Here is a 28,000-nt window from a genome sequence, read left to right on the forward strand (position 1 = left end):
ATACTCACCGGAAAGAAGAACCTACCGGAGGCCAAATAATAACAACTAAATAAAAAAAAGTTCATCGTTCTAAAAAGCGCATTTCCAGTTCCGGCCTTTCCGCTTTTCTTCGCACGCACGCGCGAAAGGCTTGCTTGTCTACTAGTCACGTGAACTAGTCCCATGCCCCTCCCACGTTTTTGTTGTGAAGCTCGTTTCCCCACATTCTGATGTGCCGACCGAATCTTCGCTGATACTGACAGCCTCTCGAAATCTTCAAAACTCTGCCAACAGGCGGTAGACGCTTCCAAAGAAACCTCCTGTCTACGTGATACATGAGTATCTCTAATCCAAACTGATGCTCCGTTAAGAATAAAGGATGATTCGTTGGCCGGGTTCCTGAGTTGAATGTTTCTAGATGTAATCACAGGAAGTGCATCGCGTTCTTGAGAACGAATAACTCGTGCTGCCTGGCTGTAGCTATACTCACACTTCACGCATTCATCTGGCGGTAATAACTTAGAAGATGGCTTACGGACTCGACGACATTGATCTGGCAGCTCTAAAGGTTTGTAGAAAAGAGCAGCAGAAAAAGAAACTCAAGCTTAAGTCGTGCTTTGCTGTGTTCAGCATCAGGTCGTCTTGCTCGTTTGCTTTTAGTAGATCCATATCCACTTCTTTAAGAGTGAAAGAGTTTCGCTTGCCGTTTGTGCAAGATATTATATTATATCCTGTACAGGCTTGTTGCCTTTCTGTGTCGGCGAGGGATTAGCTAGCTAAATACATACCTATACCCCCTGCTATCATATTCACAATTTTATTCTACACCACGTAAACGAAATAAGTTGTGCATTTTTGGTATTTTGCAATTACTTAAAGTAAGTATAACTCATTCTTCTTTTGCAAATCACAGACGGGTCACAGATATTCTTTTTTGCATTTTACGACAAATATATCTATTGTCTAGCTAGACTTCAAGGTCCAAAAAAGATTAACTGTTAAAGATTAACATTAAATGTGGTCCGTTTATTACAATAAAGCTCGTCCAATTTTGCAGGATCCGGCTGGGATCTTCGACTTGGTAGAAGTTGTTGGAAATGGAACTTATGGCCAAGTTCATAAGGTAGGAGTCACTACCATCCACATCTAATGATTAACTGTTCTGCTTGCTTTGTTAAAACTCTTTAAAGATATGTTTAACTTTAAAATATCGTTCACCTTTTTATTTAGCTGTCATTATGAACGCATTATTTACAAGACCTCTTGGGCTAAATTGTCTGGCGTTGTGACAAAAGATTCTGACAGTCTCTTTGCCCTGCAAACACGAGATATTCAGACTAATCTTTTAGCGATTTCAACTTGACAATGAAGTCCCGATATAAAAGAGATTCATAATACCAAATTACTCGTTCAGATTTCAATAGAATTATCTAGATAGCATCAATAACATTGGTAATATAAATGCAAAATGTAATTGTTTTTCTTTTTACTTTATACATTATATATGACTATAAAGATATGATATCTTAACACGCCATATAGAAATGTGCATAATCCTATTTTTTTTAGTATGTAGTTTTGTTTGCTGATAACACATTTATTATGATCTTCTTAATTAGTCAATGAGATCCTTGCATCGACTCCTATTGACTGTCACATTGTTGCTTGACCCATTCCCACTGGTTTCAAAAACAATTTTGCTTATGCCTGCTGTACACTAGTGACATAACAACATGGGCACACACACTCTTATGTTCCTATGTTCAAGTATGAATAGCTTGACATTTTGACATACACTCGACATAACGACATGGACATGACAACATAAGAGAAAAACATGTTTTTTTTCTTTGTCATTATGTCTATGTTGTTATGGCGGGCGAAACAGAATGCACATAACCATGTCGTTTTGTCACTAGTGTGCACCAGGCATAACAGGACCTAATTTATGATAGTGTTATTACTGTTATTTGTATTGTGATAAGGCTTCTTTACAGTACAGCACATGCGCATGTCCCTCTTGTCAATTTCTGAAGTATACCAATAACACTTGTTTTCTGACACACATGCAACTTGTGTTTTTTGTTTTGCAAGTTGCAACTGTTTTTTGGTGGCAGAAGCTATTTCGCAGCTTTGGCGGCTGTTAGACAGCTAACCAATGAGAGAGTGCTGAAAAGCACCAGGCGTCAAGAAAGCAGACAACAAATACATATGCACGTACGCACTAAATGAACAACAGCGCAAAGCTAAGATACAATTGAATTTTATTCAGTTGCTGTCTTTGGGTTTTTGGGTATTTACTCGCTGACAGTTGCTAAGAAGGTGATGCACTTTAATGCTGGTTTGGTGGTGGTCAATCTAAAGCTGTGACAGATGAAGAATTAGAAAAATTCTTAATTTAAGATCGACGTCCACCAAAACACAGTTTTGACTTGGAATCGAAAGGCAGAGGGTGCTCATGTGACTGAAAACAAGTTTGTCATAAGAATTATGCTGGCTGAATTCTCAAAAATGTGTTGACTGTAACTTGCCCCTAAAGGGTCACCATCCCAAGCTGTATATTTACATCACATCCAATCGATAAAGTGCTGCGAGCAATTAAACCTCTTAACGTCCTTAACCAAGGGAACTTTGAAGCATTATAATCAAGTTTTTTTTTTTATATTTAGTGCTAGCATTTTACATATTATGCAATTCTTTTTTATTCTAGGGAAGACATAAAAGAACTGGCCAACTTACTGCGATCAAAATCATGGATGTCACAGAGGTATATATTAACTGTAATCATGTTTTAGATAAAAAGTAACTTTGTACTTGTTTTCTGATATTTTCTGGAGTATTTTATTTCCACAGGTTTGTCTTATTACCATATGTTACTATTTGATATTTTATAGAGTATTTTATTTAAAAGAAATTGTGTCTTATTTTAGGATGAGGAGGAGGAAATAAAGCTTGAAATCAATGTACTTAGAAAGGTAAAGGTCTTATTTTGCTTCTTTTAGTTAAATTCTTTTTCTGTTTATAATTCATTTATTTATTCAATTCTCAGTTTTCCAATCACCGAAACATTGCGACATACTATGGAGCTTTTATCAAAAAGAGTCTCCAAGGACAAGATGACCAACTTTGGGTGGGTCATGAGTATTATCGTGTAAATCCTTCACAGTTATCTGTAGTGTCAATCTAAGAACCCTTTCCATCAACAGTTGCTCAAATTAATCCAATATGCCTTTGCCATTGTTTTGCATATCTCGCTTTAGAATCTTAAGCTGATACCAAGGTGAATAGTTTCAATATGACAGTTCTACTCCATATGGAAATATAATTGTGATTGGTCAATTTTAGCCCAATTTTAGCAGCTGATTGTAAGGGAGGGATTTCAGACTGACACTTAAGACAGCTGTGCAGTTTATTTTCCCATATACCAATAACTACTATATTTTGGCGGTCAGGGGCGTAGCCAGTATTTTTTTAACAGCAGGGGGCACGAGGCCCTTTCAAGGCATTTTTTCCTGTATTTTAGATAATGTCTTGAACATTTACTGTATTTTTGGCTGCTAGAAGGGGGGCCCTTGGCACCCTGGCCCGTCCCCCCTGGCTACGCCTCTGGCAGTTGAAGATTGGTAGGTCTAAATATTTGTGTTTGGGGCTGCAGACATTTGGTTCATTTTGTGTCCCATACAAGCGTTACTTCGGACAACAATTCAACAAATTGCTGGAAATTTGTTATCAATTTTGCAAAATTAAAAAATAAATTCCTAGTTGTTGTTTAATGCCTTATAATGCCATAAAAACCCTTAAACAAAGTGTGGCTGTTTGATGTTGTTTATGCTTTGTCAGGCAATAACTGTGTGTTAGATAATGTTCTCTTTACGTACCTTGTAGATTTCATATAGCAATGGATAAGTTTGGACATGTCCTTGCATGCCAGCTTAGACTCATTAGGAAACCCTTATCAGTTGCAAAGTTTTTAAATGTATTTTTTTCAGTGACCTCTGAAGTTAACCAAGAGATTTTTCTAGCTGTTTGCTCATTTTTTGTTAATAATTTGCTCTTTTCTCATATGCAACAGCTTGTAATGGAATTCTGTGGTGCTGGTTCAGTGACAGATCTTGTCAAAAGTGAGTGTGCCCAAGTCAACTGCATACAGCAAACTCTCGTGTTAAGTCACAGGCAGCCCAAGGCTACTGTCAGTGGTTTATAAAGGAATGTATGGGGTATTCTGGCCGTTGCACGAGTTGGGGGTTTCCCCTGCAACGCTGGTGATGCGAGAGTAGACACTTACTCGGTGCAGCTGTTGTTGCGCTGACGACTCCTTGAAGTTTGAATTTCCGAGCAGTGCCTCGTGAATGAAATTCACAAATCTGTGACATGGGACTTAGTTCAATTGAAAGCTAAGGCATGTTTTCAAAGTGTTTTTGTGCTTGATTGGCGTCTGGTTGATTTTTGCGAGTTTTATATGGCCTCAAAGTAGTTTTGTGATGGCCGTTGGCCGATCGACTCCCCAGCCTTAACTATTTTTATATACACTAAGAATCACAATTACACACACATTATTACATGGTCTAAAGTTTTATTTTTCACCATAAAGTATTTTTTTGGCTAACATATAAATTCCCCCATACATTCCTTTATAAAACACTGACAGTAGCCTTGGGCTACCTGTGGTTAAGTTGACACTAACAGTTGGCAGACTGGTCTCCTTGCAAGAATTTTCAAATTTAAAGGGAGCCTGGATGGCATATTCGTCAGACTGCCCCTCTGTACTGCTTGCGTCTCTCACTACTGGTTCTCAGATTCAATCCCATTCCCATTTTTCGGTTTTCCAAGATGTATTCTCTTGATTTACTGGTTTTCATCCCTTTAAATTAAACCAAAAATATAAATCTATGCTGTGCCTTTCTATCCCTTGACCCAACCTCGTTGTAAAGCTGTGCTCTCATAATTCTGCTGCAAAGAAGGTGTTAAGCTTACATAATTCATTGTTAATTGTCCTCTAGGTTCTCAAGTTTTGTTTGATGTTTTTTCCAGCTGCAAGAAATAAAGCACTCAAAGAAGAATGGATATCTTATATTTGCAGAGAAGTCCTCAATGTAGGAAATTTGTTCTGTATATTTCCTAATCTGAACCTACATTAATTTATTGTAGAGTGCACTCCACAACCTCCAAGGGGTCACCACCTTTACAAGTTAATGTGTGGGAGGGGAGGGGGTGTTAATCACCAACTTTCAAGGGGGTAGGGGAGAGGGGATTTCCAGGGTATTAACATCCTCTTTGTTTTGGATGGCTGGCAAAGTTACCTCAAATCACGGAAAAAATAACATGTCAAAATCAACCCTGCCTTTGATACTATCTAAATCTAAAAAAAAATAAGGTAGAAATAAGCCAGTTCAGAGTTTAAGAAATGCTGTGAGGGACTTGGCTCTTTCCAACCCAAAAAGCTATTTCACAAGAACGTTTGTATTGCAGTCTTGGAGAAAAAATCCTTTCTACAAAACAGCTTCAAAAGATATGGTGAAATCATTCGTTGCCATACGTGAGGACTTTATTGCACTTCGTATAGGGGGCGATTTGGGATGAATTAGGCGCAAAAGGTATTTATCAGAGCGATTTCCTGAGTCATTCCTTCACTCAATTATTGTAAAAGTTTATCTGAATCGGAATATAAAATGCGGTAAAATTCAAATCAATATTATTCTTAGATGTTTAGCAAAAATATTACTTGAATGTTGTGGACGAAAATCATTTTGTTTTTACCAGAGGTACCAAAGTTTAATTGTTGTTGTGTGTTTTCATTGGTGTTTTGCGAGCAGAAGTCAACCAAATTACCTCACTGAGCAAAGTAAATCTATCTGTAAAATTTTTTATTGGGCCTTATTCATAACATAACAGTTGAAAGGTAAAACAATAAGTGTGCAACACATGAAACACGGTTGAAAAGTAAAACAATAAGTGTGCAACACATGAATGTGGTTGGTTTTCCGATATCTTGTAAAACAGCTTTGTAGGAAGGATTTTGCTCCAAGACCTATACAAACTTTTCTTCAAAATCGTTCATTTGGTCTGATTCGATCGATTCAACCCAGTATCCCTGCATCTTTTTTTAACTCTGAACTGGCTAATACAGACTTCTAAAAAAATATCTTATTTCAGGGTGTAAGTCACTTGCACATGAACCATGTAATACACCGAGACATCAAAGGACAGAATGTCCTGCTAACAGAGAGTGCTGAGGTCAAACTAGGTGAGGACAAATCCTGGTTGCTAAACTCTATTAGTTTCCTCTTGGTATGTAGATTACAAAGCATCATTAGCTTTTGGAAATAAACTAACACAGGAATGATTTTTTATAGTTACACCTTTCTGATTACAAAAAATTATATGTATGACCTTTGAAGTCTTAGCCCTTCCTAATGTTCATATCTTTCCTGGGTTTTCTGTCATAACAGCTTTCAGACAGGGGCCATAAGAAAGTAAACATTACATAAAAGGAGAAAAACAGGCTGCAACTTAGATGACACAAAATACTCAAAGGATTTTGGCAATTTCAAGGCATTATTAAAAACAAAAAAGTTCAAATATCAAGTGCTGACATAATGCTTATTTGCTGTCTCTAGTTGACTTTGGCGTTAGTGCACAGCTTGACAGAACAATTGGAAGAAGAAACACTTTCATTGGAACACCATATTGGTATGTCTAGCTCTTATTTTCCCCGTCTCCTGGATCTAATAAACCCATATACACAGGACATTAGCTGTCTGCTATGTTCTCCTCAATGTTGTTGGTTGTTGTTGGAGATCTGAACATTACAAAGCATGTTTAGCTTTCTGTTAAGTGGACATTTTAGACACTGCTGTCATGTAAACTTTGTACTGTGTTAATAAGTTGTAAAGAAGTTATGATCACGAAACCTAACATACTACAAGTGCATGTATTGTTGTTGAGATAGCTAAATGATTAACTTGAATTAGCAGGATGCTAATATCCAATAGCTCAAATAAATACCAAAAAGACAAATGTGATTTCGTTGAAACACCAAACACTTTGCTTTGAGTACTTTTTTTGCCCCCCCCCCCCCCCCCCCACCACCACCCCCTTCTCTCCATCCCCTCTAAGTTCTTGACCCATAACATTGTCTACTCTATAGCATTTGTTTTATCCCCATATCCAGGATGGCACCAGAAGTGATTGCTTGTGATGAACAGCCTGATGCCACTTATGACAACAGAGTATGTTACAATATAGTATACTTTACCTGTCACACCCATACCTGTCAACCTTCAAAAATCTCAAGGCTTGAAAAATTTTTGGGGGGAGTATATTCATTTTTTGGGGGGGTGAGGGGTGGGTTTAAGAGAAAGCTCTCACCAACAAATCCACTCATAGATCTCACGAGGATGTTAAATAAATTGCGCTACGCAAGGGATTTATTGTTTCAAATATTTTATTAGAAAATAGGCAAAATGACGATTTTCTATAGAATAATTTTTCGGAAGCGATAAAAATCGCTGAAAAGCGGGAGATTTGGTGCTTAACGCTGGCGAGCGGGGGAAGGGTCCAAAGTCTGTAAGCACCCCACACCACTTCTTGTTGGGAGGGGTGAGGGGATTGCCTTGTTTAAAATGAAAAAATGGGATTTCCTTCGTGTTTCTTCCTTAGGATTTTATTTCCAGTTATTGGGTCACATCAATAACTGTGAATAAAAATTGCTTTGAACCAATTTGTAATTAAAATTTTTGAGAACACGTAATTTCAGAACTGGAGTTCTAACTAAATAGTTACTTGGTAGAGAGATTTTCGAATGGTCACACTGTCTTAGAAATGTATAAAGACAGTTGTATCTTCAGAATGTCTTTACAAATACCAGAATCCAAAGCACCTTGCTCAATATTTCGAAAAGTTGAAAAGTTTCTTTCAATCATGAATCTGAACCAATGTAAAATGACAAAATAATGATGGAAATATAAAATGTTTTTTTTTTTGTAGTGTGACATGTGGTCTATTGGGATCACTGCAATAGAGATGGCAGAGTCACAACCACGTAAGTCTTAAACTATGTCCATGTAGGTAACATGGTACCAGTAACTCCCTATACCTTGAAAGGCAAATCAAAATTAGACTGATTTACCCCAAGTTATTTGGTGGTCGCAAATGCACGATTTTTGGTGCTTGTTTTCTTAAAACATCTGGCTGTACAATGTAACAAAAGAATGCAGAAAAGCAAAGGAAGAGTTTTTAAGGGTTTGAGAAACTGGGGGTACAAATACAGTAAATGTACAAAGCAATTCCTAGTAACTATTTAGCTAGAACTCCAGTTCTGAAATTACGAGTTCTCAAAAATTTGTAGGAGGTTTCGGTTACTGAGGGTACAAGTCATTAAAAACTCTGTTTTATTAATTGTAGTTCTCTTTGCCAAAAAGCCATTTTGCTAATAGCTCCAACACCACATCATGTCTAATTGTGAAAGGAAGTCAATCAACCATTCTTTGTTATTGTTTTTTTTATGTAATGGTCACCTATAATCTATTTGCAAGAAAATTTCAAAATAATGATGGTTTTGATTGAAAGTAGCTTAGGTAATACAGTAGCTTGAATTACTGATTCTTTGTTTGACTGAAATGGGGGCTTGATTGTCCTTCTATAAATTGTTAATGTCTTACGAGGGATATCTATTTCAGCTCTGTGTGACATGCATCCTAGCTCTGTGTGAGATGCATCCTATGCGAGCATTGTTCTATTTCAGCTCTTTGTTACATGCATCCTATGCGAGCATTGTTCTGTCTATTTCAGCTCTGTGTGATATGCATCCTATGCGAGCATTGTTCTTGATACCAAGGAGTGATCCACCTAAACTCAAGTCCAAAAAGTCTTGGTCCAAGAGGTTCCACCATTTTGTCAACACCTGTCTAATCAAGGACTATCAGCATCGACCGACGGCAGACCAGCTATTACAGGTGATTGCCAATCAGCAGCATTTTCACATACAATTAGTTTTTTTTTTTCAATTAGAGAATGTTTATGGGTGTCTGTGTGCATTTGTATCAGTCTTTCATTCATTCTCATTCTCACTTTACTTTGTATCACAGAATTGAAATTATTAAGATGCTTGATCCAAATAAAGTAAAATTAGGATTGAATCCGGGGACGGATCCAGGATTTCAAAATGGGGGTTGGATAATGGCCGGATAGACAGCTTGTAACCGATCCAGTGGTTCTTGGTAGGTCACATAGACCTAACAATACTTCAGGCTGAATTGAATTTGTCGCGTCAGCAAAGTCAAGCAGGTGAAGGCACATGGACAGTGCATTCTCTGTAGTTTCTTCAAACAAAGTGACTTTTCAATTTTTTTTTATGCTTAAAAGGGGGATTTGATATCCACCCAATCCCCCCCTCCCTGGATCCACCCCTGGAATCATAATATTTTACTGCACAATGTCAATATTTTCCCTCGTAGCTTTTCCTTCAGCAGCGAGAATGTTTATGGGTGTATGTGTATGGATCTTTCTTTAATTCTTATTGATTTCAGCCCCCTCATTGATTTCAGCCCCATCTATATGAGCAAATAGTTGGCCGTGTTTGTACGTAGCTAGGCCAGCAATTTTTATGTGACCATTTTTATTTCCTCTTATAGATGGAGCAAATTTGGCAATTTTTAATGTGGTCTATAGTCGTTAAAAAGCTAGTTAAAAAGCTAGCTAATTTGCTTTTTCTCAGCCTTTTAAAATTGTCACATAAAAAATTGCTTGTGTGCTAGATACCAACTAATAAACATGAGTTTCCAGTCTCTCACGGTCACTCTGTCAGGGAGTGATGGCCTATTTACATGGTCAACCATAGTAAACTAAATAATAAACTAATAGTCAACTAAAAATTGCATGTGTAAACGGGGCTTTACTCTGTTTCACATAAATGAATCAATGAAAGTTGTTACAATGACTTTATTGAAATGGCAGTATTTGGCCATATAGCTTTTCCCTTAGCAGTGGTGGTTGTTGGGTTTTAGTCTTCACTCATTCTCATTGAGTCACTTTTCTATCACAGCATGAGTTCATCAAAGATGTCCGATCTAGTGAACGCAAAATTAGGATTGAATTAAAAGACTTCATTGACAGAATGAGAAAGAAGAAAGGTGAGAGTAAGTGGTCAGGTTCATACACTGGAACCTTTCCTTTTTAATTCCAAGTTTATCTATAATCAGTCTTACATTTGCTTGTATTTTGTTGTCTGTGTTTTGTTCAGAGTCTGTAAGGTATTCCAAATGATTGATTGTTTCAGGAGGTGGCCCTGTCACTGAGCATGATGGAGAGTATCAGTTCTCAGGCAGTGATGACGAAGACGAACAGCTTCTTGCAGGGCTTATCGCTGAGGACATGGGGTGAGCAAGGAGGGTGTGGCACAACAGCAATAAAATAACTATAAATAACCCCTTATTTCTCTGATTCTTTTACATCAGCTGGAAACATATTCAGGGGATCAATGACCCACACAATACACCCTTTTTTTATAAGAACATCTAATTTTCAGTTGAGGCTGAGCGGTTCTTAGTTTTGGTCGAGCATTTTAGATCTGAAAATGTTCTTAACTCAGGGCTTCTGGAATTACGCGGAAAAAAACTCAAAATTACGCGGGATTCTTCGCTAAATTACGCGCAAAATTACGTGGGATTTTGCAATACATTTTTCTTTGAAAATCAAAATTTAGCGGGATTCTTTACTGAATTACACGTTAAATTACACGGAATATCAACTGTTACGCCCAAACTACATTTTGTACCGAAGGAAAGTACGAAATAACTTGAACAGGTTAATTTTTTGCGCGAAGATATCTTAGACGAGTTTTCTTTGGCTCCTAGCCACCAGCCAATTAAAAAAGGTATTTTATTATTAGTCCTAGGCCTTCGCGGTTTAGCAAAGAACGCCTAGTCATTTTATTTGTTTTCGAAACTCAGTTCGAAATATCGCACCCTTACGAAGAATATCTCTTTTTTTTACGAGAAATAGAGGTAAGAACCCTAAAAGAACACATCAGCTGTGCAATTAAATGTTTTGTCTTTCAAAATTTAGCCAAATTACGCGGGATTACGCGGAAATTTGTGGATTACGCGGATTACACGGAAAAAGCCAAATTACGCGCTTCCGCACAAGCGCGTAATTCCAGAAGCCCTGTTAACTATGCTCTTAAATTTTAGTGCTTAAAAAATAGTTCTCAGTGAATTCATCATGAACACAATTTAACACTGCATTTTAGAACACATAAGACTAAAAAAAGCAATATTTTGCTTCTATCTGAGCCTCGGGATGTTCTTTGCATGTTCTTAAAAATTGTTGAAATCTTAGCCTGGACATTCTTATAAAAAGGTTCTTATAAAAAAGAGTGTATCAGCTAGCACATGAGTAGAGATAGGGGGATAGCAAAGTGGACCCCCTAGTTTTGGCTGTAATTGCTCAAATTAGTGTATTTTTAATGTCCCAGGCAAGCTGTTTATCCAGTGAAGGTGCTTATATGGGGATGACATATAACAACTTTGTTTTGTCTTATAAAAAGTGCTTTTACAATGCAAGGAGTAAAAATCCTCCCAGAACAATAACACAGCTTTCATTGTAAAAAAATAGGGGAGGTGCTAATTTGTATTTTTCCTTTTCAGTGGGTCCTTATTCAGGGCACACTTAGTTGAGCAATAATAGTGGGGGTTTCAGGGGGGGGGACCCTAAATCCTGGCTGTGCCACTTCTTTTAAAATGTTTGCCAATATCACTTGTTTCCTTGCAGGCTAGAGAATTCTCGTTCAACTTTAAGGAGAAATTTGACACTGATGCAAGGAGGCACATATAAAGGTTAGGAGTCTGTAAAGTGTTTGTTTTATGTTCAGATTAGGTATTGGCCTATGTATGGACCTGTTATTCCTCTCAACATAGTTTTCTAATATTTTTCCTACTATCAGCTGGTACCCCTGGTTTCTCTGAGGGTCCTCGGCGCAGAAGTTCTGGCAGCAGTCCTGTGAGTATGGCACAAAACAGAATCTGATTGTGTGTGTGTGTGGGGGGGGGGATGTTGGGGAAGAAAGTGTGGGGGGGGGGTTTGGAAGAAAGGGAGAAATTCTCTGCAAAAAACGTTTTGTTTATTCACTTACTGATATGAATACAGATAGATATTTTGATGATGCATATTTACCCATGTTTTGCATTTACCAGTGTTTAAGAACCGCTTGAATTTCAAGGCTCATTTTGGAAACAAGAGGCGTAATTACGGTTTCATTTTTTAAGTTTTGTTTTGTGTATTGCTGCATGAGAAAGTAATTAGAATTAAAGGAAAACAATACATTAAATAGTTTGTTTGTGGTGTTATGCTAAATAGGACTTTCCATGTTGGATTAAAATTGTGCTTCAGAATGTGATTACCACATATTTCCTCCTTTCCTCAGCACATTTGAAATATAATATTGCTTTAAAAAACCTCAAGCCTCTATAAATCCTTTTCAATAATTCAAAATTATTTCTGTCCTTCCATGGCCTATTGCTAAAGTATAGATTAGTCTACTGATAATATTTTAATATCTTTGAATATTTCAAAGTTCAAATAAAACCAAACCAACACTCAAGCCAGCTTAAGAGTCAGACAAGTTTTAAATCTCTTTACACAGGAAATGAGCAGGAGAAGGGTATCATCATCTGCCACACCCTACGCAGCTGCCACCGGGGGATATGATAACATTGATATGCCTCCTGTATACAGTGTGGACGCTAGTCAAGACAGCTTCAACACCCTTACACCCTCGGATAACTCCCAGGCTGGCCATGCGCACAGAGCTGGGTAGGTATTATAATGGAAGGGTGGGTTATTGCTTTTACTACTGCTAGGTTATTGCTTTTACTATAACCAGATTTTACGCTAAAACTTGTAGCATAAAATCCGGTTATTTACTCAGCATAGACAGCCTCTTTTCTAAAGTGGTCTCTGCAAACTCACATATCTTTTAGCAGTGCCACAGTGCAGAACACCCTTAAACTAGTAATTCAAAAAGAAATGTCATGTCATTTTTTATAAGAAAGGTTTTATTATTAACACTGTAACTGCAAGAGATTGAGTTATCATAACTTCAAGTTAAGGTTAGGAATAAAGAAAAGTAACCAGCTGTTTCAAGCACATAAAAAGGGGGTCACAGGGTGCACGCACCCCCCCCCCCCCTTGGCAGCCAAAAGTGGGTCATTTCTTATTAAGAAATCTTCAAATGCTATGTTTTTCCATATGATTCCTATCACTGCGCACCCACCCTCAGACAATCCTGGGTAGGCGCCTGATGTTTTTTTTTGTTGTTGCTAATATTTGGAGACAGTGACATTTTCTTTTTATTTACTGGCAAAAACAAAAGTTTGAATCATTGTCACAACATGTTGAAGAATTTGAAGGGATAAAAAAGTCTAAAACTTCTTCATTTCCAGGTCTGTAGCGGATGAACAATATGATGAAAGGACATTAACTAGACACAATGACAGTAAGTAATATTTCAATTAATCATCCATGGCTGAATACATTTTGGGGAAAATTTCTGGTACACCCTGTCTATTCTTAACCCCACTTTTATTCATTTTTTTATGTCTTTCGTCCTTTTTTATAACATCTCCTTTGTAAGCAGCATCAATTATAACATTTTCATTCAAAGGGTGATTTTTTTCATATTAGCATGTAATAGGTTGCAATAATTTCTTAAACACAAATATAGCAAGGACTAAGAAAAAGTATACCGGTACTGTTTTATAATGACATGGTGCATGCTGTGTTTTCAGATGCCTCGCCTGAAGTTGAGCCAGAAGACTTCAATACTCTTGTTTGCCGGCAAGATGATAATGACTCCGTGGTAGGTAGTAGTCATGCCCATAGCTAGGGGTGGATTTAGGCCCTTCAAAAGGGTTCTTTTCCAATTGAAGAATCCCTAAAGTTTAGATTCGAGGGTCAGAAGACTTCAGTACACTTAATTTGGTTAGAAGATTATAATGCCTCTGTGGTAGGTGGTGGCTACAGAGTCCGGCCTGTAGTTAGGGATGGGTGTAGGGGGCATGTACAGTCGATTGACTGGCTTTGCGACTACACAACAAGCCCACATGTAAGCATGGGTGACAACCACTGAAGCGCCTAGCTACATATATTGTGGTTTTTACCCATTCTAACATGCGGGCTTGTCGTGTAGTCGCAAAGCCGGTTGACTCACAAAGAGGCTCTTTTCCTATTAAAGAATCACCAAATTGATCCTCAGGTTCTATAAGAACTTGTTTGTTTACAAATGCCTCTATGGCACTTTTATTTATGGTAAAAAAGGTTGTTTCAAAAGTATACATCATTAATTTGAGAAGTTTGTTAGTAAAAATATTTTCTGAGAGTACTATAGCATACTATTGTTTTCTGTTTTCCAGTCGAGTTCATCAACAGCTAGCCTCCAGGACCCTGGAAGTCCTTCCCGCCCCATGGGCAACAACCTACCAGATGTGCTACCTGCCACCCAACAACCTCAGTCACCCCAGTCACCTCAGCAGTCCCCGCAAATACGATCACTACAGGTGGGTGTTAAACCCTGCTAACTCAAACTCTAAAGCCTAAAACACACTAGGTGATTTTGTACACTTGTACCAGCGAATTTTAATCACTGGCTGAAAATCGCCACGTCTGCCTGCTGCTGCAGGGGTGAACTCGCCGATATCTAAACGTGTGATTCGTTCGATTCTGGCGACCAATTTCGCCTGATCGCCGGCGATTGAATTCACACATTCGAGCGTATTAAGTCGCCTAGTGTGTCGTAGGCTTTAAGGGCAATGTAGTTGAACCTTTTGCTTATTCCAACTCTGAAGGGAGAGAAATACCAGTTCGAGTTAACAAAGGTACTGTTTCGTAGTAAACTGAAAATGCATTTATTATTTATTTTGTTTTATTATAATCAAGAGCAAAGTATTTTTATTCATTCATGCCCATTATGATAATCACAGCATAATGACTGACTTCAATCAACCCGCAATTTTTTGGAAAAGCAATTTTGAGTTAAACTCATCGTCAGATAAGTTGGGGGCTACCCAGGGAACCATGCCAACCGGGCCACAGCTCCCCGCCACAGGGGATACCCGTCACACTGATTTCCCAGTGGAATATACTTACCATAAGCTTTGGGAGGGTGGGTGGAGACTGAAAAGCGTGGATCATAGGTTAGCTTCACTCGAAACGCTGCCAGTGCAAGAAAGGCGCGAGGTGGTCGTTCTCCTGACCAGGGGCCGGCATTCGGCCCCAGGGCGCGCGACCGTGACTCTGTTTAACTTCGTCTAAATTTCATTCAGACACATTTAATGTGGTAACACGTGGTAAGGGGAAACAAAAAAACATCAGACCCTCTAGTCATTCTACATCCTGTCTATTGTCTTTCTAATGATACCATTGTTGTTTACTGGTCCTTTAAAGGTGGTCTATTTTACTTTCCAAAAGCTTTTCCCCCAATATACCACTGGAAAATTTCTCCTTATAGAAGTATGATTGACATCATCAATCAAGACTGTTCATCATTGGAAAGAACAATAATTCCTCTGTATTTGACTTTTTTCCAAAAACTTTTTCCCCAATATACCAGTGTGGGACTGGAAAATTGCTCGTATAGAAGCATGTTTGACATCGGAAAGAGCATGAATAGCCCTGATGCATGTTTGTATGAGTTCATTTTTGTGTTCTTGCATAAAAGGTTTCCCCGAATTGTGCCTTTGTATACCTATTTTATGCCTAATGTTATGTACATTGTTGATTCATACTGTCGTTATCCAGTCTTGTTTGTTTGTTTGTTTGTTTTCGTACGTGCGTTCGTGCAGCTGTTGGTTGAGTGTTCAATGTCTGTCTGTGTGTCTAACAGAATTCTCCTGAACCCCAGTCTTCCGACGAATCCATCGCTTCTTCATTCGTTGTTCACGAGCCGCCAATGAGAAACGATCGGAAAATCGTCAAACAGCGGAGCTTCGGGTTTGGTCGGTCCCAGGCCCCCTCTGAAGTCTCGGTCAACCTCGCTCCCGAGAGAACATCTGTTGCAAGTCAAGATGATTTTGCAGTAAGTCAAGCAATGCTTCGCTTTGTCATCGTTGTAGTATCTATTCATGTGGACATAAGTAGCTTGAACATAGGTGAATTACTTGGGCCTCTATTGGTAGTTGGTCATCCTCAGGAATATGCCTTGTAGAACCCTTGATTCAGCACATCTCACCCCCACAGCATCAACCACACCACTGCAAGAACTTAAATGTGTTTTTTTATTCCTTGCATGTACACAAAAAAACTCGTTGAAAACAAATCCAAACAGCCCCCAGCCAGCATTGCGTGAGAAGTAGCCACACCTGTCGAGCCACGTGACAAACAACACTTTGTAGTATGATATGTTATAGCCGAGTTCCTTGTTGCACGACCTAGGCGAATCCAAAATCCTTGTCTCGTTTGGGAATAGCGCGTAGTCAATCAATCGTCTAAGCAAATCGATGGCTTTCATGTTTTCACTGTCGCGTCATAAGCCATTTGACTGCACACAGCAAGGGAATTGATTGGTCACGTTATTATGATTGACTACGCGCTATTCCCATTACCGATATCTCATAAGCTCTTATCTTTCAACCCTCAGATGCCACAGATTCGTAAATACAAGTACAAGTTCAGAAGTGAGATCCTCTGTGGCGCATTATGGGGTATGAAGCATTTGTCCCAACAGTTTGCAACGTCGTTTTGTACTTACCCGGTTTTCCTGTGTTAGGTGTCAACCTTCTAATAGGCACGGAGACTGGGCTCTATTTATTGGACCGAAGCGGCAATGGAAAAGGTGCGTCTATTCACATTGACTAAATCTGCGAAATACCGTTACATCTTGTAAATAACCTGTGATTAAGGCCATCCATCGTACTTTGCGGGCGCTCCCAAAGGTCCGCGGGGGAGTGACCTTTGGGAGCGCCCGCAAAGTATGCTGGATCTTCGGGCATGGCCATGACAGCTTAAGGCTTGACCAAAAGGCAAATGAAACATTTGCGAAGGACCATTTCAATACAAGCTAGTAATTGGCAAAGTACCTCACAGCGTCTGTCTCATCAGGCTTTCTCAACCCATCCTACAATAGGAACGGCTTTATTCTCTTCCAAATAGTAAAACAATTTTCTTATACTTAATACATATTTGTTCTGTAATCTTAGTCTTCCAGCTGATTTCTCGGCGTCGTTTCCAGCAGATTGATGTTTTAGAAGGCATTAATGTTCTTATCACGATCAGCGGTAGGTAACATCAGCGCATGCGTGTCACAATGCCTCCAGTAGGTTATACTACTGGCAAATGCGTTAGATTGATTTGACTGCATTATACAGCTCTATCTGCGTGCAAGTCACTGAATATTGATGCTTTTCTTGTTTTGTTTTTTTCGAAAGGAAAGCGACATAAGCTTCGTGTGTATTATCTCTCGTGGCTGAAAGCAAAAATCCTCAAGGGGGAAGAGGTAAGAACCTTGACCAAGCTTCGCGTGTGAGACATACTTTCTCTGGAATCGATGGATCTGGGTGGTCATTAGATTGTTGTGTAAAAAGGTTTAGCATCTGATGGCTCTTCTTGTGAAAAAAATTTTTGTCGGCCAAGGGAGGGCGTGGTAAACACAAGTCACACGCCTGGGCGTTGACGCTTGTAGCCTCGCTGAAAAGATCTATGCAGGGATTTGATTGTTGTTCACATTGACTGTGATAACTCAGCGGTTAATCAGTAAACACGGACACACTTGATCTGGCTGCATCTAGCTTTTTTTTAGCCAGTTGTTTTGTTCCATAGGCTGATCACAACCGCAGGCAACGGGGGTACACCACCGTGGGCTCAATAGAGGGTTGCGTGCATTATAAAGTCGGTAAGTCGAGCGATTTTAACTACTGTAGAATGATCCTGCCTCGCAACCCTGGAATTGCAAGTCACCCTGTGGTACGACCCTAGAACTGCAGTCAACCTGTGGTACGACCGCGAACTGAAGTGACCCTGTGGTACGACCGCGAACTGCAGTTACCCTGTGGTCAACCCTAGAACCGCAATCTTCCTGTGGAGTTTTATCTCTTAATTGAAATTTAACCTTTTTCTTAGTAAATTTTCACCGAATCAAATTCCTCGCGATGGCGTCACGGAATCGCATCGAGGTGTATGCGTGGGCACCCAAACCTTATCACAAGTTCATGGCTTTCAAGGTAAGACAGCTGCTGCCACTTTGAACTTATTCTTCTTTGTTCTTTTTGTAAAAAAAAAAAAGCCAATAATCTAAATAGGTAATTGTATGCTTTGTCATCCACAGTCCTTCCCGGATCTAAAGCACAACCCTGTTTTACTGAACATGACGATTGAGAAAGAAAACAGTAAACTCAAGGTCTGCTACGCGTCGGACATCGGTAAGTCTCAGGGAGCATGCCAAGGATTCTAGCCTATTCATATATAGGCCAGGGCCAAAAAAAGGATTTCCCCTTCCTCCCACCCTTGGTACGCCCGTCTCTGCTTGTACGTTTTGACTCTCCCTCTCCCTCTATAAGTAAGGCAGTGACTGCGATGTAATCGTGGAAAACCGCGCTTCAAGAGATATGTAGTTATACTAGTCAGTGCTATATAAATTGTTCAAATGAATCGGTCATAAGATGTTTGAACCAATCATGTATAATCTTCCAAATTGCCACTGTAACCTTTGCGTGTCTATACGTTTATATGCTTTATACGGCTACATATATTCGATACATTTTGCGATGCGCTCTCCTTTTCAGGTTTTCATTCCGTGGACTTGGATTCCGCTGCTGTGAGCGACCTCTACATACCCACCAAGGTAAAGTTGCTTGACTTCTTCTTCAGACCCAGTTAGCCCAGAAAATCTATAGTACTATAAGCACTTCTATGGCTGCTTTGAAAGATTTTTAAAAGCTAACAAACAGGATGCGTAAATATGCCAGCCTGGTAAAGTATGGCTGCAGTCATATGTCAAACAACGACGTTTCTCAGATCCTGATTGACTTATGTTTTTTAGTGGCCACATTCGTTCGTGCTGAAAAGTATTCTTGTCCTGTGATAACACTTGATTTGATGTTTTATTCAGTTACAGGAACGGTTCTATCCCCACGCGATCACGCCCTTACCAAGTAAGCTTGCGCCTTTTATTATTTTACGATTCCACGAAAATAATAAGTTGATGGACTTATGGTATTTATTTCAGGCTCAGGAGGTCGGGAGCTGTTACTGTGCTTCAATAGTAAGTCTTACGACTACTCGTTGCTAGAAATAGACTTTCCAGAGCTTTGAACTCTATACGGTCATCCTGATTGATAATTTCTGCAGCTGGCTCGCTCATTTGTTTTGTATAATTAAGATTACACTAGGGTCAGCAATGCTCCCTGGGGCGGCACGTGTTATACTAGGCGCGAAGAGCCTTGTGGGCCCTCGGAGAATTCCTACTATTTGCTATCTCATATATTTCTCACTTCGTCTGTTCATATAATCCTTGCGGCGTCATTGCATACTCACCAGTTCGCATTATCAGGGGGTCCGACGGAAACCACAACCGTCAAAAGACAATAGAATCTATTAGAATCCGCGCTATTTAACAGGCCACCCGCTCTAAATTACCAATCACATCCTCAACGAAACTTCCAATGGATACACTGTTTTTCACAATTTGGAATCATTTTTCGCGTTTTCCGTTAAAAATCATCGGAGATTGTTACGTAATCGACTGGAAGTAAACTGGTGACAATGCGGCTCTAACCACCGACGCTCGTACTCTAGTCGGCATTTGTTCGTCACGCATGGTACCATGGTATACCCATGGTATATGTGTTATTATTTCAAGCGTAAACAAACTCCGACTTTAACACTACAGCCATAACAATAGGGACTTGCACCAAGAGATGACGTTCAAATGAACACAGAAACTACTGTGCCGTCACGCCAGAGAGCGACGACGAAAAAGAATTGAATCCTTCCACGTAAATAAGCCCTTTCTGACCAAGGAACTTTCTGGATGATTCGTAAGCGTTGAATAAATCGTTTTGTGTTATTTTGCCGCCAAAAGCCTGAGGGGGCGCGGGTTTTCCACCATTCTGCCACAAGTCACGTGATTTTTAGCGCAAGTCGGCTGAGGGTATTTCGTATTTGTCATTTCTCCAGATGAGGGGGTGTACGCGGACACGTTTGGTCAACTCGTCAGACATGCCACCATGCAGTGGGGGGAGACACCCTACGCTATAGGTAAGCTGTGGTATACCTGTGGTTTACGCGGGAATTTTGGTATGATGAGTTTCCAGTCCTTCGCGTCCTTGGGCCCCAATAACTCTCTCATTCGAATCGTTACAGATCCTGACCTTTGTTATATGGTCTATATTTTAACAGCTAGCGTAGGCGTTGGCCAGATTATGGGCTGGGGCGAGAAAGCCATCGAAGTGAGAGCTGTGGAGACGGGCTTGCTTGACGGAGTGTTCATGCATAAGCGAGCTCAAACCTTCCGCTTCCTGTGCGAGAGAAATGAAAAGGTTAAGTGATTATTTGGCTTTCTCTTTTATACCGTGGACTCTCCATACGAGAAATGTGCTCGTTATTGGATGTGGCCGTTTGATGGAGGTTTTATTTTTAGAGGATGATTGGAAGATCAGACATTTGGAAAGTTTTTCCGTTATATAGAGGTTGTCCGCTTAATGGAGGTCTGGCGTATAGCGGAAGAGTGGTTTCTAAGCAATGTAATATTCTCGTGCTCGACTTAATCTACGTGTGAAATAATACCACAGTTGATGCAACCCTAATTGGCTGTTTTCCATAGTTATAATTGGGTTCCTGTTTTTTAGCTCAAAAGCGAGGCTTAGGAAGATGGAAGTTTGGACTATATAACTATGGAAAACAGCCAATTAGGGTTGCATCAACTATGTCTCTGTAGCGCAAGAGCTTGCAAGCTGTATGGTATCCCCAGGGGCGGATCTAGCTTTTCGCTAACGGGGGGGGAGGGGGCTGGCTCAGTGACAAAGGGGGGAGGGGGTATTTTTTTGTTACATATGGCTTTCTGGCAGCCAAAAAGGGGGGGGGGGGGGGGGGGGTTAAACCCCCTAGTCGTGTTCGTTAACCAGAAAAACAAAACTGCTATACTCTGGTACACTGGTATTCTTGTGATGCCCGTGGCAACTTTCAGGTAGATAGAGCTATGTTAAATTCAGTTCCACTGATTAATTATTTATTTTATTAGGTATTTTTCGCGTCTCGGTCGACATCGAGCGGACAGGTCTATTTCATGACTCTAAGCAAACAGTTCAAGAATTTCGGCTATTGATGATGCACCGTCGAACCTCTGGAATACTAAAGAAGCCGCTGGGCTCGCTGTAGAACTACCGCTGACCCAAGGCGGAGTTATCAGTCGTCATCAGTGTCAGAACTGAGGAAACTTAACTGCTACTGGCTGTAATATATTCCCTTCAGTAAAACGTATCCAAGTAGCTGCTAGGCTGAAGAAGAAAGACGGTTTTGTCTTCCTGGAAATAGTCTGTTGTGGTCAGTAGTTCATAATTTGCTATGTACTATATAATGGTGTCCCTGTGGAAATTGAGGACGAAAAAAAATAAACAGGTTTGGCGATCCGCGCCTTTTTTCATACTCGAGTACCGTAGAGCCACCATTAGTTGGAAAACTGCTGGGTAAAAGTGCTAAGTAGACTATAGGGAACGCAAGTTGCCATTATTTAAGTGGGCTTGAGGGGGGTGGGGTGGGGGGACATTTCGGACAATTATTTTTTAGCAGAACTTTTAATGCCTCAACATTTGGACAGCGTCTGCGTCGTGCTCAATCTATTTAACCTCATACAAGCAGTGAAATGCTGTTCTAATACTGTTGGACTATTTGCACGAGACTTTAACAGCCTCTGTCAGCCGCCTTTTTTTTTTTTTGTCATGCTAGCAAAGTGCCAAGTGTGAAAAAGCATCCATTTCCATCGGCTGATTTGGAGAAGCCAATGCGATACTTTCCATTGAATTTGGTAAATAGAGTATTGAACATTGTTTTTAGATGGTTATTTCGAGATTTAAACATTATGTGCCTTCCAATATCAAATAATAACAATAACAAAGGTGTGGCTGACAAGGGCACTTTAAGGTTTTTAAAGTTTTTCTTTTCAACGTAACACTTTTAATGAGGTTTTGATAAAATGTTTATTTAGTCAAGTATTTAACACTATGGCTTAGTTAGATTTAAAACAAAGTATCAAATTGTTACATTTCTTAAGGAGCGCCAGTAGAGGGCAGGGGAAAGACGTTAGCCTCCTCCACCGCTTTTGGTTTCGGGCCCCTCGTGCTTCCTATGACAGAAGCTCGAAGATAACAGTTCTTTAGGGATCATATAGTTATATTTTTTATTAAATTTCCCACAAAGGGCATTGTTAATAGGAAACTAGTGATATGATTTGATTATCAAAATAGTTTTTAAGAGATTGTGTTTTTTTTGCGCGGAGGCGAAGGTCGAAGTTTCATTTTTTTTGTAATCAAATTCGAAAGATTGTATCACAGCTAAATGTTCTAGTAGCGTAAAGCCTCTTTTGACCTGACTTGCTCGACTTGTGTTTGAAATATCTTATAGTTTCGAAAAATTACAATGTTTTATGATTTAGCAAAAGATTGAGCGATTTTTATTGTGGATTGCATTTGACAGTGGCTCAATTCATTTAGGTACTAAAATGCACATGACAATTGCATCATTTTTTTGGCAACAAAGTTCCGTCACACACACGTGTGTTTTATGTTTTTAGTTTATTATTATTTTTTCGCTTTGTGTTCCTTATTCGCCTTGTATAGTTTGCGTTCTCACCGAGGTCATATTATATATGTACATAAGTAAAGTCTTTTGTGTCAGCTGATGAAATATTTTTTTTACATGACTGAAAAATGTCATTAAAACGCGAACGTTTGATAACTAAAGTGAGTCCGAGTCCATTGTATCAAGAGGTTTAAAGGCTTCTTTCCACCCCCTCCTCCCCCACCCTATCCCTTTTGTTCCATCTGTAACTACTTCTAAGCGATACGCGAGCCCAAACTCATCAGAAGTGAGATTTCACCACATTGGGTTGGTCCAGACGAAGAGCGATGATACAGTAGTACAATGAGGTAATTTAGCCAATCCTGTAAAGCCTTACGAGCTAGCTTCTACGCTTCTCCAAACTGGACATACGTGTAATAGTTAAGGAGTACAAGACGAGAATTTGTGCTTGATTCGCACTCTCAAGTACCACTTGAGAAGGACGCCGGCACGCCCCTATTAGGGGTCAACTTAGCGAGAATCAAAACAGCTTGACCAAGCAATTACTTGTGACCCTTCTAGATTTCCCTGTAAAATGCGATAGGTTAACTAAACAAAATGTTTTAAGTCGACCTGATAACTTCAGACAAGTTGGCAGCTAATCCGTATGAAATATCTAGTTTATTAGATGTTTTCGTTACTTAGCGTTAATTGCTGCGTGACAAACCTCAAGGCTCGGTGGAGCTTAGTCTTTTGTTGTCTAGAGTCTCTCTAATGCTCGTATCTTGTAAGGCAGCTTGTACAGTGCTGAACCCTTCATTCCCTGAAGGCTTGGCGGTGGGCCATCTAATGGCGGCTTAAACTCCAGGTGACGTAGAAGTCTTGATGTCATCAAAAACAGCTGCATCTTCGCAATCTTTTCACCGGGACATACCCGCCTCCCCGCTCCAAAAGGCAAAAGTTTCTCACTCTTGATAAACTTGCCGTCTTCATCCAGGAAGCGGGCGGGGTTGAACACGTGGGGATCCGCCCACTCGGTGGGGTCGAGGTGCACCCCCCACAGGTTGAAGATGACGGTGGTGTCTTTTGGGATGAAGTAGCCGTTGATTGTCGTGTCACACGTTGCTTTGTGTGGAATTGCAAGAGGAACAGCAGTCGAAATACGCATCGTCTCCGCTATGACCGCCTCTACATAAGGTAATCTATCACGGTCCTTTAAAGTGATGACTGTATTTTTGTCTCTTCCAATGACGTCATCCAACTGTTGGTGCAGCCTCGCTTGGACTTCTGGGTAAACTGCGAGGTAGGCGATCATCCAGCCCATTGTTGTAGAAGAGGTCTCTGAGCCCGGAACAATCATGTCTGCCATCACCATGGCAATATGCTCGATTGAGTTTACTTCGTGGACGCTGGCGTCTTCTTTCTCTGCCTCTGTAAGCCCCTTGATGTATCCATCAGTGAGATCTCTGATGCTTTTGCCGTCGTTGCTGTCTATGTGTCGCTGAACTTGTTTCATAAAGTATTCGTTGACAGTCTTAGTTATGCTCTTGAGTAGCTTGGATGTGCTGATGGGCAGATGCATCAAAAACGGGAACATGTCAAGCGTGCTCATTGATCCAATACTTCGAGTTGAATCATCAATCATTTGAACCAAAAGAAGAAATTCTGGATCATCGAGTGTGTAGTTGGTTCCGAATGTCATCGAGGTCACAAGATTCAGGGTGACTAATGATAATAAGTGATGTGGATCAAAGGCGGTTCCGTCAAGCGCTTTTATCCTTGCCAGTACTTCTTCCAACTGATTATTGACTTTGTCTTCTACTTGTGGGTAGTATCGACGCATGGATGACTGTGCAATCCGTTTCTTTAGCAGAAATGTTGGGCAGAAGTCAGAAAAGGTAATGTTTTTACTACCATTGGTAACATAATCCAACGTAAAGCTATAAGGACGACCTGCAATTGCGTCTTTTCTCTCTACTAATCCCTCGCGCGCTGCCTTGGCAGAACAGACGATGACAGACCGCTGCCCGTTGAGGTAGAGAGTGTAGACGCTGCCGTATATTTTCGCGAGCTCAGTGAGCTTAACGTGGAGTGAGGAGAAGGAGCCAATCAGCAGTGGCGTATTTCCAATTAGAGGGTAAGGGCGTGGTCCAGGGGGTAGGTTGGAGGGCTCGGTGTAACGATAGAACAGATGGTGTAGAAGCACCAGAGTGACGATAAGAAGAAGGATTTCAGCGATCATGGCTTTTTCCTTAGTTATACTGAAGTGAAATCTGTGAAATAAAGGATTTCGTTTTACTTGTGCGAAATGCAGTGCTTGAGATATTGACTGGGCCATTTTATTGTGAGATATATTGAATTATTGGTATTCAAGCGTATTTATTTTGTCATGAAAAAATACGTTCATTTGCCCATCAGAAAAATTCCAGTCTTGTAACATCAAACAATTCTGGTATTATACGTAATACATTACACATATATATGTCTACCAAACACGTCCCCTCTTCAATCACCGCCAATAATAAGATGCGATGACTGACATCGCAATGGGTTTTCGAAATGAACCAATCAGCTTGCTTGTTTTTCTTGCTTTTCCGCTGAATTTTTCAGCAGGCGCGTTGCATTGCAAAAAAAAAAAAATATTGCGATCGTGTGACATCCCCCTGCGACTGGCAATATTTTTATTCGTCATCATTGCGTTGCCAGTTGCAGACGAAAATTGCCTCGTGTAACTTGGCCTTAAGTTGAGCATGCGATCACCTAATTCGAACATGCAATATTCAATTCGAATATGCAATTATTCAATTCGAACATGCAATTATTCCAATCAAACATGCAATTATTCAAATCAAACATGCAATTATTCAATTAAAACATGCAATTGTTCTATTTAAGCATGCAATTATTCAATTCAAACATGCAATTATTCAATTCAAACATGCAATTATTCAATTCAAACATGCAATTATTCCATTCAAACATGCAATTATTCCATTCAAAAGTGGCAAATTCCAATTATCTCGTCCCCTCATTATTGTAAATCTTCAATTCAAATAAGTCATCATTCAAAAAACCGCATTGTCACCAGTTTACTTTCGGTCGATTACATAACAGTTTCAAATGATTTTTAACGGAAAACTCGAAAAATATTTCAAAATATCGAAAGCAGTGTGTCTATTTGGAGCGGATGTTAAATATCTCGAATTCTAATAGATTCTATTGTCTTACTGGTGATAATGCGGCTTTAAACGTGCGATTCAATTGTGCCAACAATCGGCTGGATCATGCAAACTTTGGATGCAATCATGTAAACACTCAATCGAATTGTCCAATTCCAATTACGATTATCCAATTTGATTATGCAAATTCAAATTCAAACATGCAATCTGAGCGTGATATTATTCAATTTAGACATGCAATTCGAATATGCTTTTATGTAGTTCAAACATGCAATTAGAACATGCTATCCTTCAATTCGAACATGCCATTCGTCAAACATGCCATTCGTCAAACATTCCATTCGTCGAACATGCCATTCGTCAAACATTCCATTCGTCAAACATTCCATTCGTCGAACATGCCATTCGTCAAACATGCCATTCGTCAAACATGCCATTCGTCAAACATGCCATTCGTAAACATTCCATTCGTCGAACAGAGGTGTGCCCGCGATTATTACAGCGGTATTTTTTAAATGTTTAAAAAAACACTGGGGCTCCTGTGGATTTTCACAATATGGCGGACGGACCGTAGAACGAAAAGACACGGTTCACAAGTTTCTAATAAGGAAATAAGGAAAGGAAATGCTGCCACAGTGATATACAGTTGCTTTAGTGTTGTTTCAACGCTACATGGTATGACATGACGGAAAAACATGACGTGAAGCTTCAAATAAGCCCATTTTACATCGAATAAGGCGGAGAATTTCTCTAAGTACTTAGTAACTTATAGCAAACAAAATATCAAGTGCGACTTTTTTTAAATTGATGCGACTTTTTGTAAAGTGTCATTGAAATTTAAGCGTTTCGTCCCTTAGCTGATACACAGGGCAAGGATGATCAAGGAAAAATTATCTTTAAAAGCCAAAATCTGGTTATGTGAACTTCGGCCTCAAGTTATTTGTGTTTTGAAAATCAGTCCGTAATACAAGGAACCTATAGCCATTGTAAGAAATTGTGTTTTCTCTCTTTATCTGGAATTGTGCGTTTCCAGGTTTTTCCGTCATGTCACATGGTATACATGCAGCCAGCTAAGCTTGAAATTTTAGAAAGTAGCGAGAGAAGTTTACCTTTAGGCGTTTTTTTTTTGCTATCGAGATTTGAATAGCTGGCATAATCTTCTATTCGGGATTGTTGAATTCCTTGCGCCCGTGGTCGTACCCCTGCTACTCCCTCACACAAAAACAAAGATGGCGGCAGCTTATCGTATCGCGTTGAGATTTTCTTCGCTAAAATACCAATAAATGTAGGGTAGGCTAATTATTAGAAGGTTTGGCAATATATTAGTCTTAATTCTTTTACCGAGTGTCATTGATTGGTAGGAATTTGATTTTTTTTTGTCATACCCATTTCCTCCCCGTCCTATTTGGTCAGTTTCAAAAACATAACAGCCTGGAGTTATGAACAAAACCATTTTTCAAATAATCTGTTTTGATTGTTTTACCGTATTAGCTTTTCTGTCAATGTGTTTTTCACCTTTTAGAATCATTTGGCGGTTTGCTAAAACTTGTTGCACGCTCTTCAGCAATCTAGAAGGTATTGGGTCATTGTTTTGGACTGATAAGTTTTCCCAAACGCCGTACAGTCCATAGCCAAGTGAGCTATAGTAATTAGGCATTAAGTAAGGATGTTCGTTTTGCTTGTTTAGTGCCCAATTTTGTCGAGATCTTCATCGACTGCGGGAGAAGCGACTATGGCACGTGTGCTGGTACGAATGGTACGCTTTCGACCCGGCTCAGAAGTCGGCAAAATCGGTCTGAAACCGTTATTAAATTTTCCTTCAACACTCTTTGAAAGCTATGGTAAGTCGTCCCAAGTAACTGGCGAGTGAACATTTTTCCAAACTTACCGTAATTTGCTCTAAAAATCTTGCTTGTGCACTCCTCTTGTTGATTTACTGGCCACAAAAACCGTACGAGAGATCACGAGTCCCACGTCAAAAGGGAGTTACTTGAACACGGGCGTCGAAGTACAGTCGGGCCCGTGGTATATTATGATCAGCGGTATTGCTTCGCAAAACCACAGCTATCCCAAGAACGTTA

The 28,000-nt window shown here is 39.8% G+C and overlaps 2 protein-coding genes across 6 annotated transcripts; one reads left to right on the forward strand and one right to left on the reverse strand.

The window, feature by feature from the left end:
- Window positions 1-124: 124 nt before the first annotated feature.
- On the forward strand, window positions 125-22,922 carry LOC5512681 (misshapen-like kinase 1). Of its 4 annotated transcripts, none has more exons than XM_048732891.1 (34): window positions 125-547; window positions 1,037-1,102; window positions 2,690-2,746; window positions 2,910-2,954; window positions 3,029-3,109; window positions 4,052-4,100; window positions 5,011-5,072; window positions 6,133-6,223; window positions 6,597-6,669; window positions 7,151-7,208; window positions 7,966-8,020; window positions 8,770-8,933; window positions 10,022-10,115; window positions 10,256-10,355; window positions 11,749-11,813; window positions 11,921-11,976; window positions 12,620-12,789; window positions 13,419-13,471; window positions 13,764-13,834; window positions 14,388-14,531; window positions 15,857-16,048; window positions 16,610-16,673; window positions 16,739-16,804; window positions 17,169-17,246; window positions 17,397-17,464; window positions 17,788-17,860; window positions 18,088-18,188; window positions 18,293-18,386; window positions 18,750-18,808; window positions 19,076-19,118; window positions 19,193-19,228; window positions 20,143-20,223; window positions 20,365-20,504; window positions 21,206-22,922. In XM_048732891.1, exons 1-34 carry the CDS (start codon window positions 506-508, stop codon window positions 21,287-21,289), a joined length of 2,775 nt encoding a protein of 924 aa, XP_048588848.1. In that variant the 5' UTR covers window positions 125-505; the 3' UTR covers window positions 21,290-22,922. The 4 variants fall into 4 exon arrangements, with proteins under 4 accessions (XP_048588848.1, XP_048588850.1, XP_048588849.1 ...); XM_048732893.1 differs by having other exon boundaries at window positions 148-547; window positions 15,875-16,048; XM_048732892.1 differs by having other exon boundaries at window positions 150-547; window positions 10,022-10,109.
- Window positions 22,736-27,959, reverse strand: LOC5512705 (cytochrome P450 2E1). 2 transcript variants are annotated; one of them, XM_048732895.1, is made up of 3 exons: window positions 27,808-27,941; window positions 27,029-27,187; window positions 22,736-25,013 (listed from the first exon to the last, which is right to left on the reverse strand). In XM_048732895.1, the coding sequence occupies exon 3, from the start codon at window positions 24,980-24,982 to the stop codon at window positions 23,501-23,503; it is 1,482 nt and encodes a 493-aa protein (XP_048588852.1). In that variant the 5' UTR covers window positions 24,983-25,013; window positions 27,029-27,187; window positions 27,808-27,941; the 3' UTR covers window positions 22,736-23,500. The 2 variants fall into 2 exon arrangements, with proteins under 2 accessions (XP_048588852.1, XP_001632993.2); XM_001632943.3 differs by lacking the exon at window positions 27,029-27,187 and having other exon boundaries at window positions 27,808-27,959.
- Window positions 27,960-28,000: the final 41 nt, after the last annotated feature.

Source organism: Nematostella vectensis, chromosome 9, assembly GCF_932526225.1.
Source record: "Nematostella vectensis chromosome 9, jaNemVect1.1, whole genome shotgun sequence".
In the NCBI taxonomy this organism is placed as follows: Eukaryota; Metazoa; Cnidaria; class Anthozoa; order Actiniaria; family Edwardsiidae; genus Nematostella; species Nematostella vectensis.

Bases quoted from the DNA above. Each gene is read 5' to 3' on its own strand.
- LOC5512705 (XM_001632943.3), bottom strand. From the start codon at position 24,982: ATGATCGCTGAAATCCTTCTTCTTATCGTCACTCTGGTGCTTCTACAC.
- LOC5512681 (XM_048732891.1), top strand. From the start codon at position 506: ATGGCTTACGGACTCGACGACATTGATCTGGCAGCTCTAAAG. The intron at 12,790-13,418 runs GTAGGTATTATA...CTTCATTTCCAG, and splicing joins GGCCATGCGCACAGAGCTGG to GTCTGTAGCGGATGAACAAT. The intron at 19,119-19,192 runs GTAAGCTTGCGC...TATTTATTTCAG, and splicing joins CGCGATCACGCCCTTACCAA to GCTCAGGAGGTCGGGAGCTG.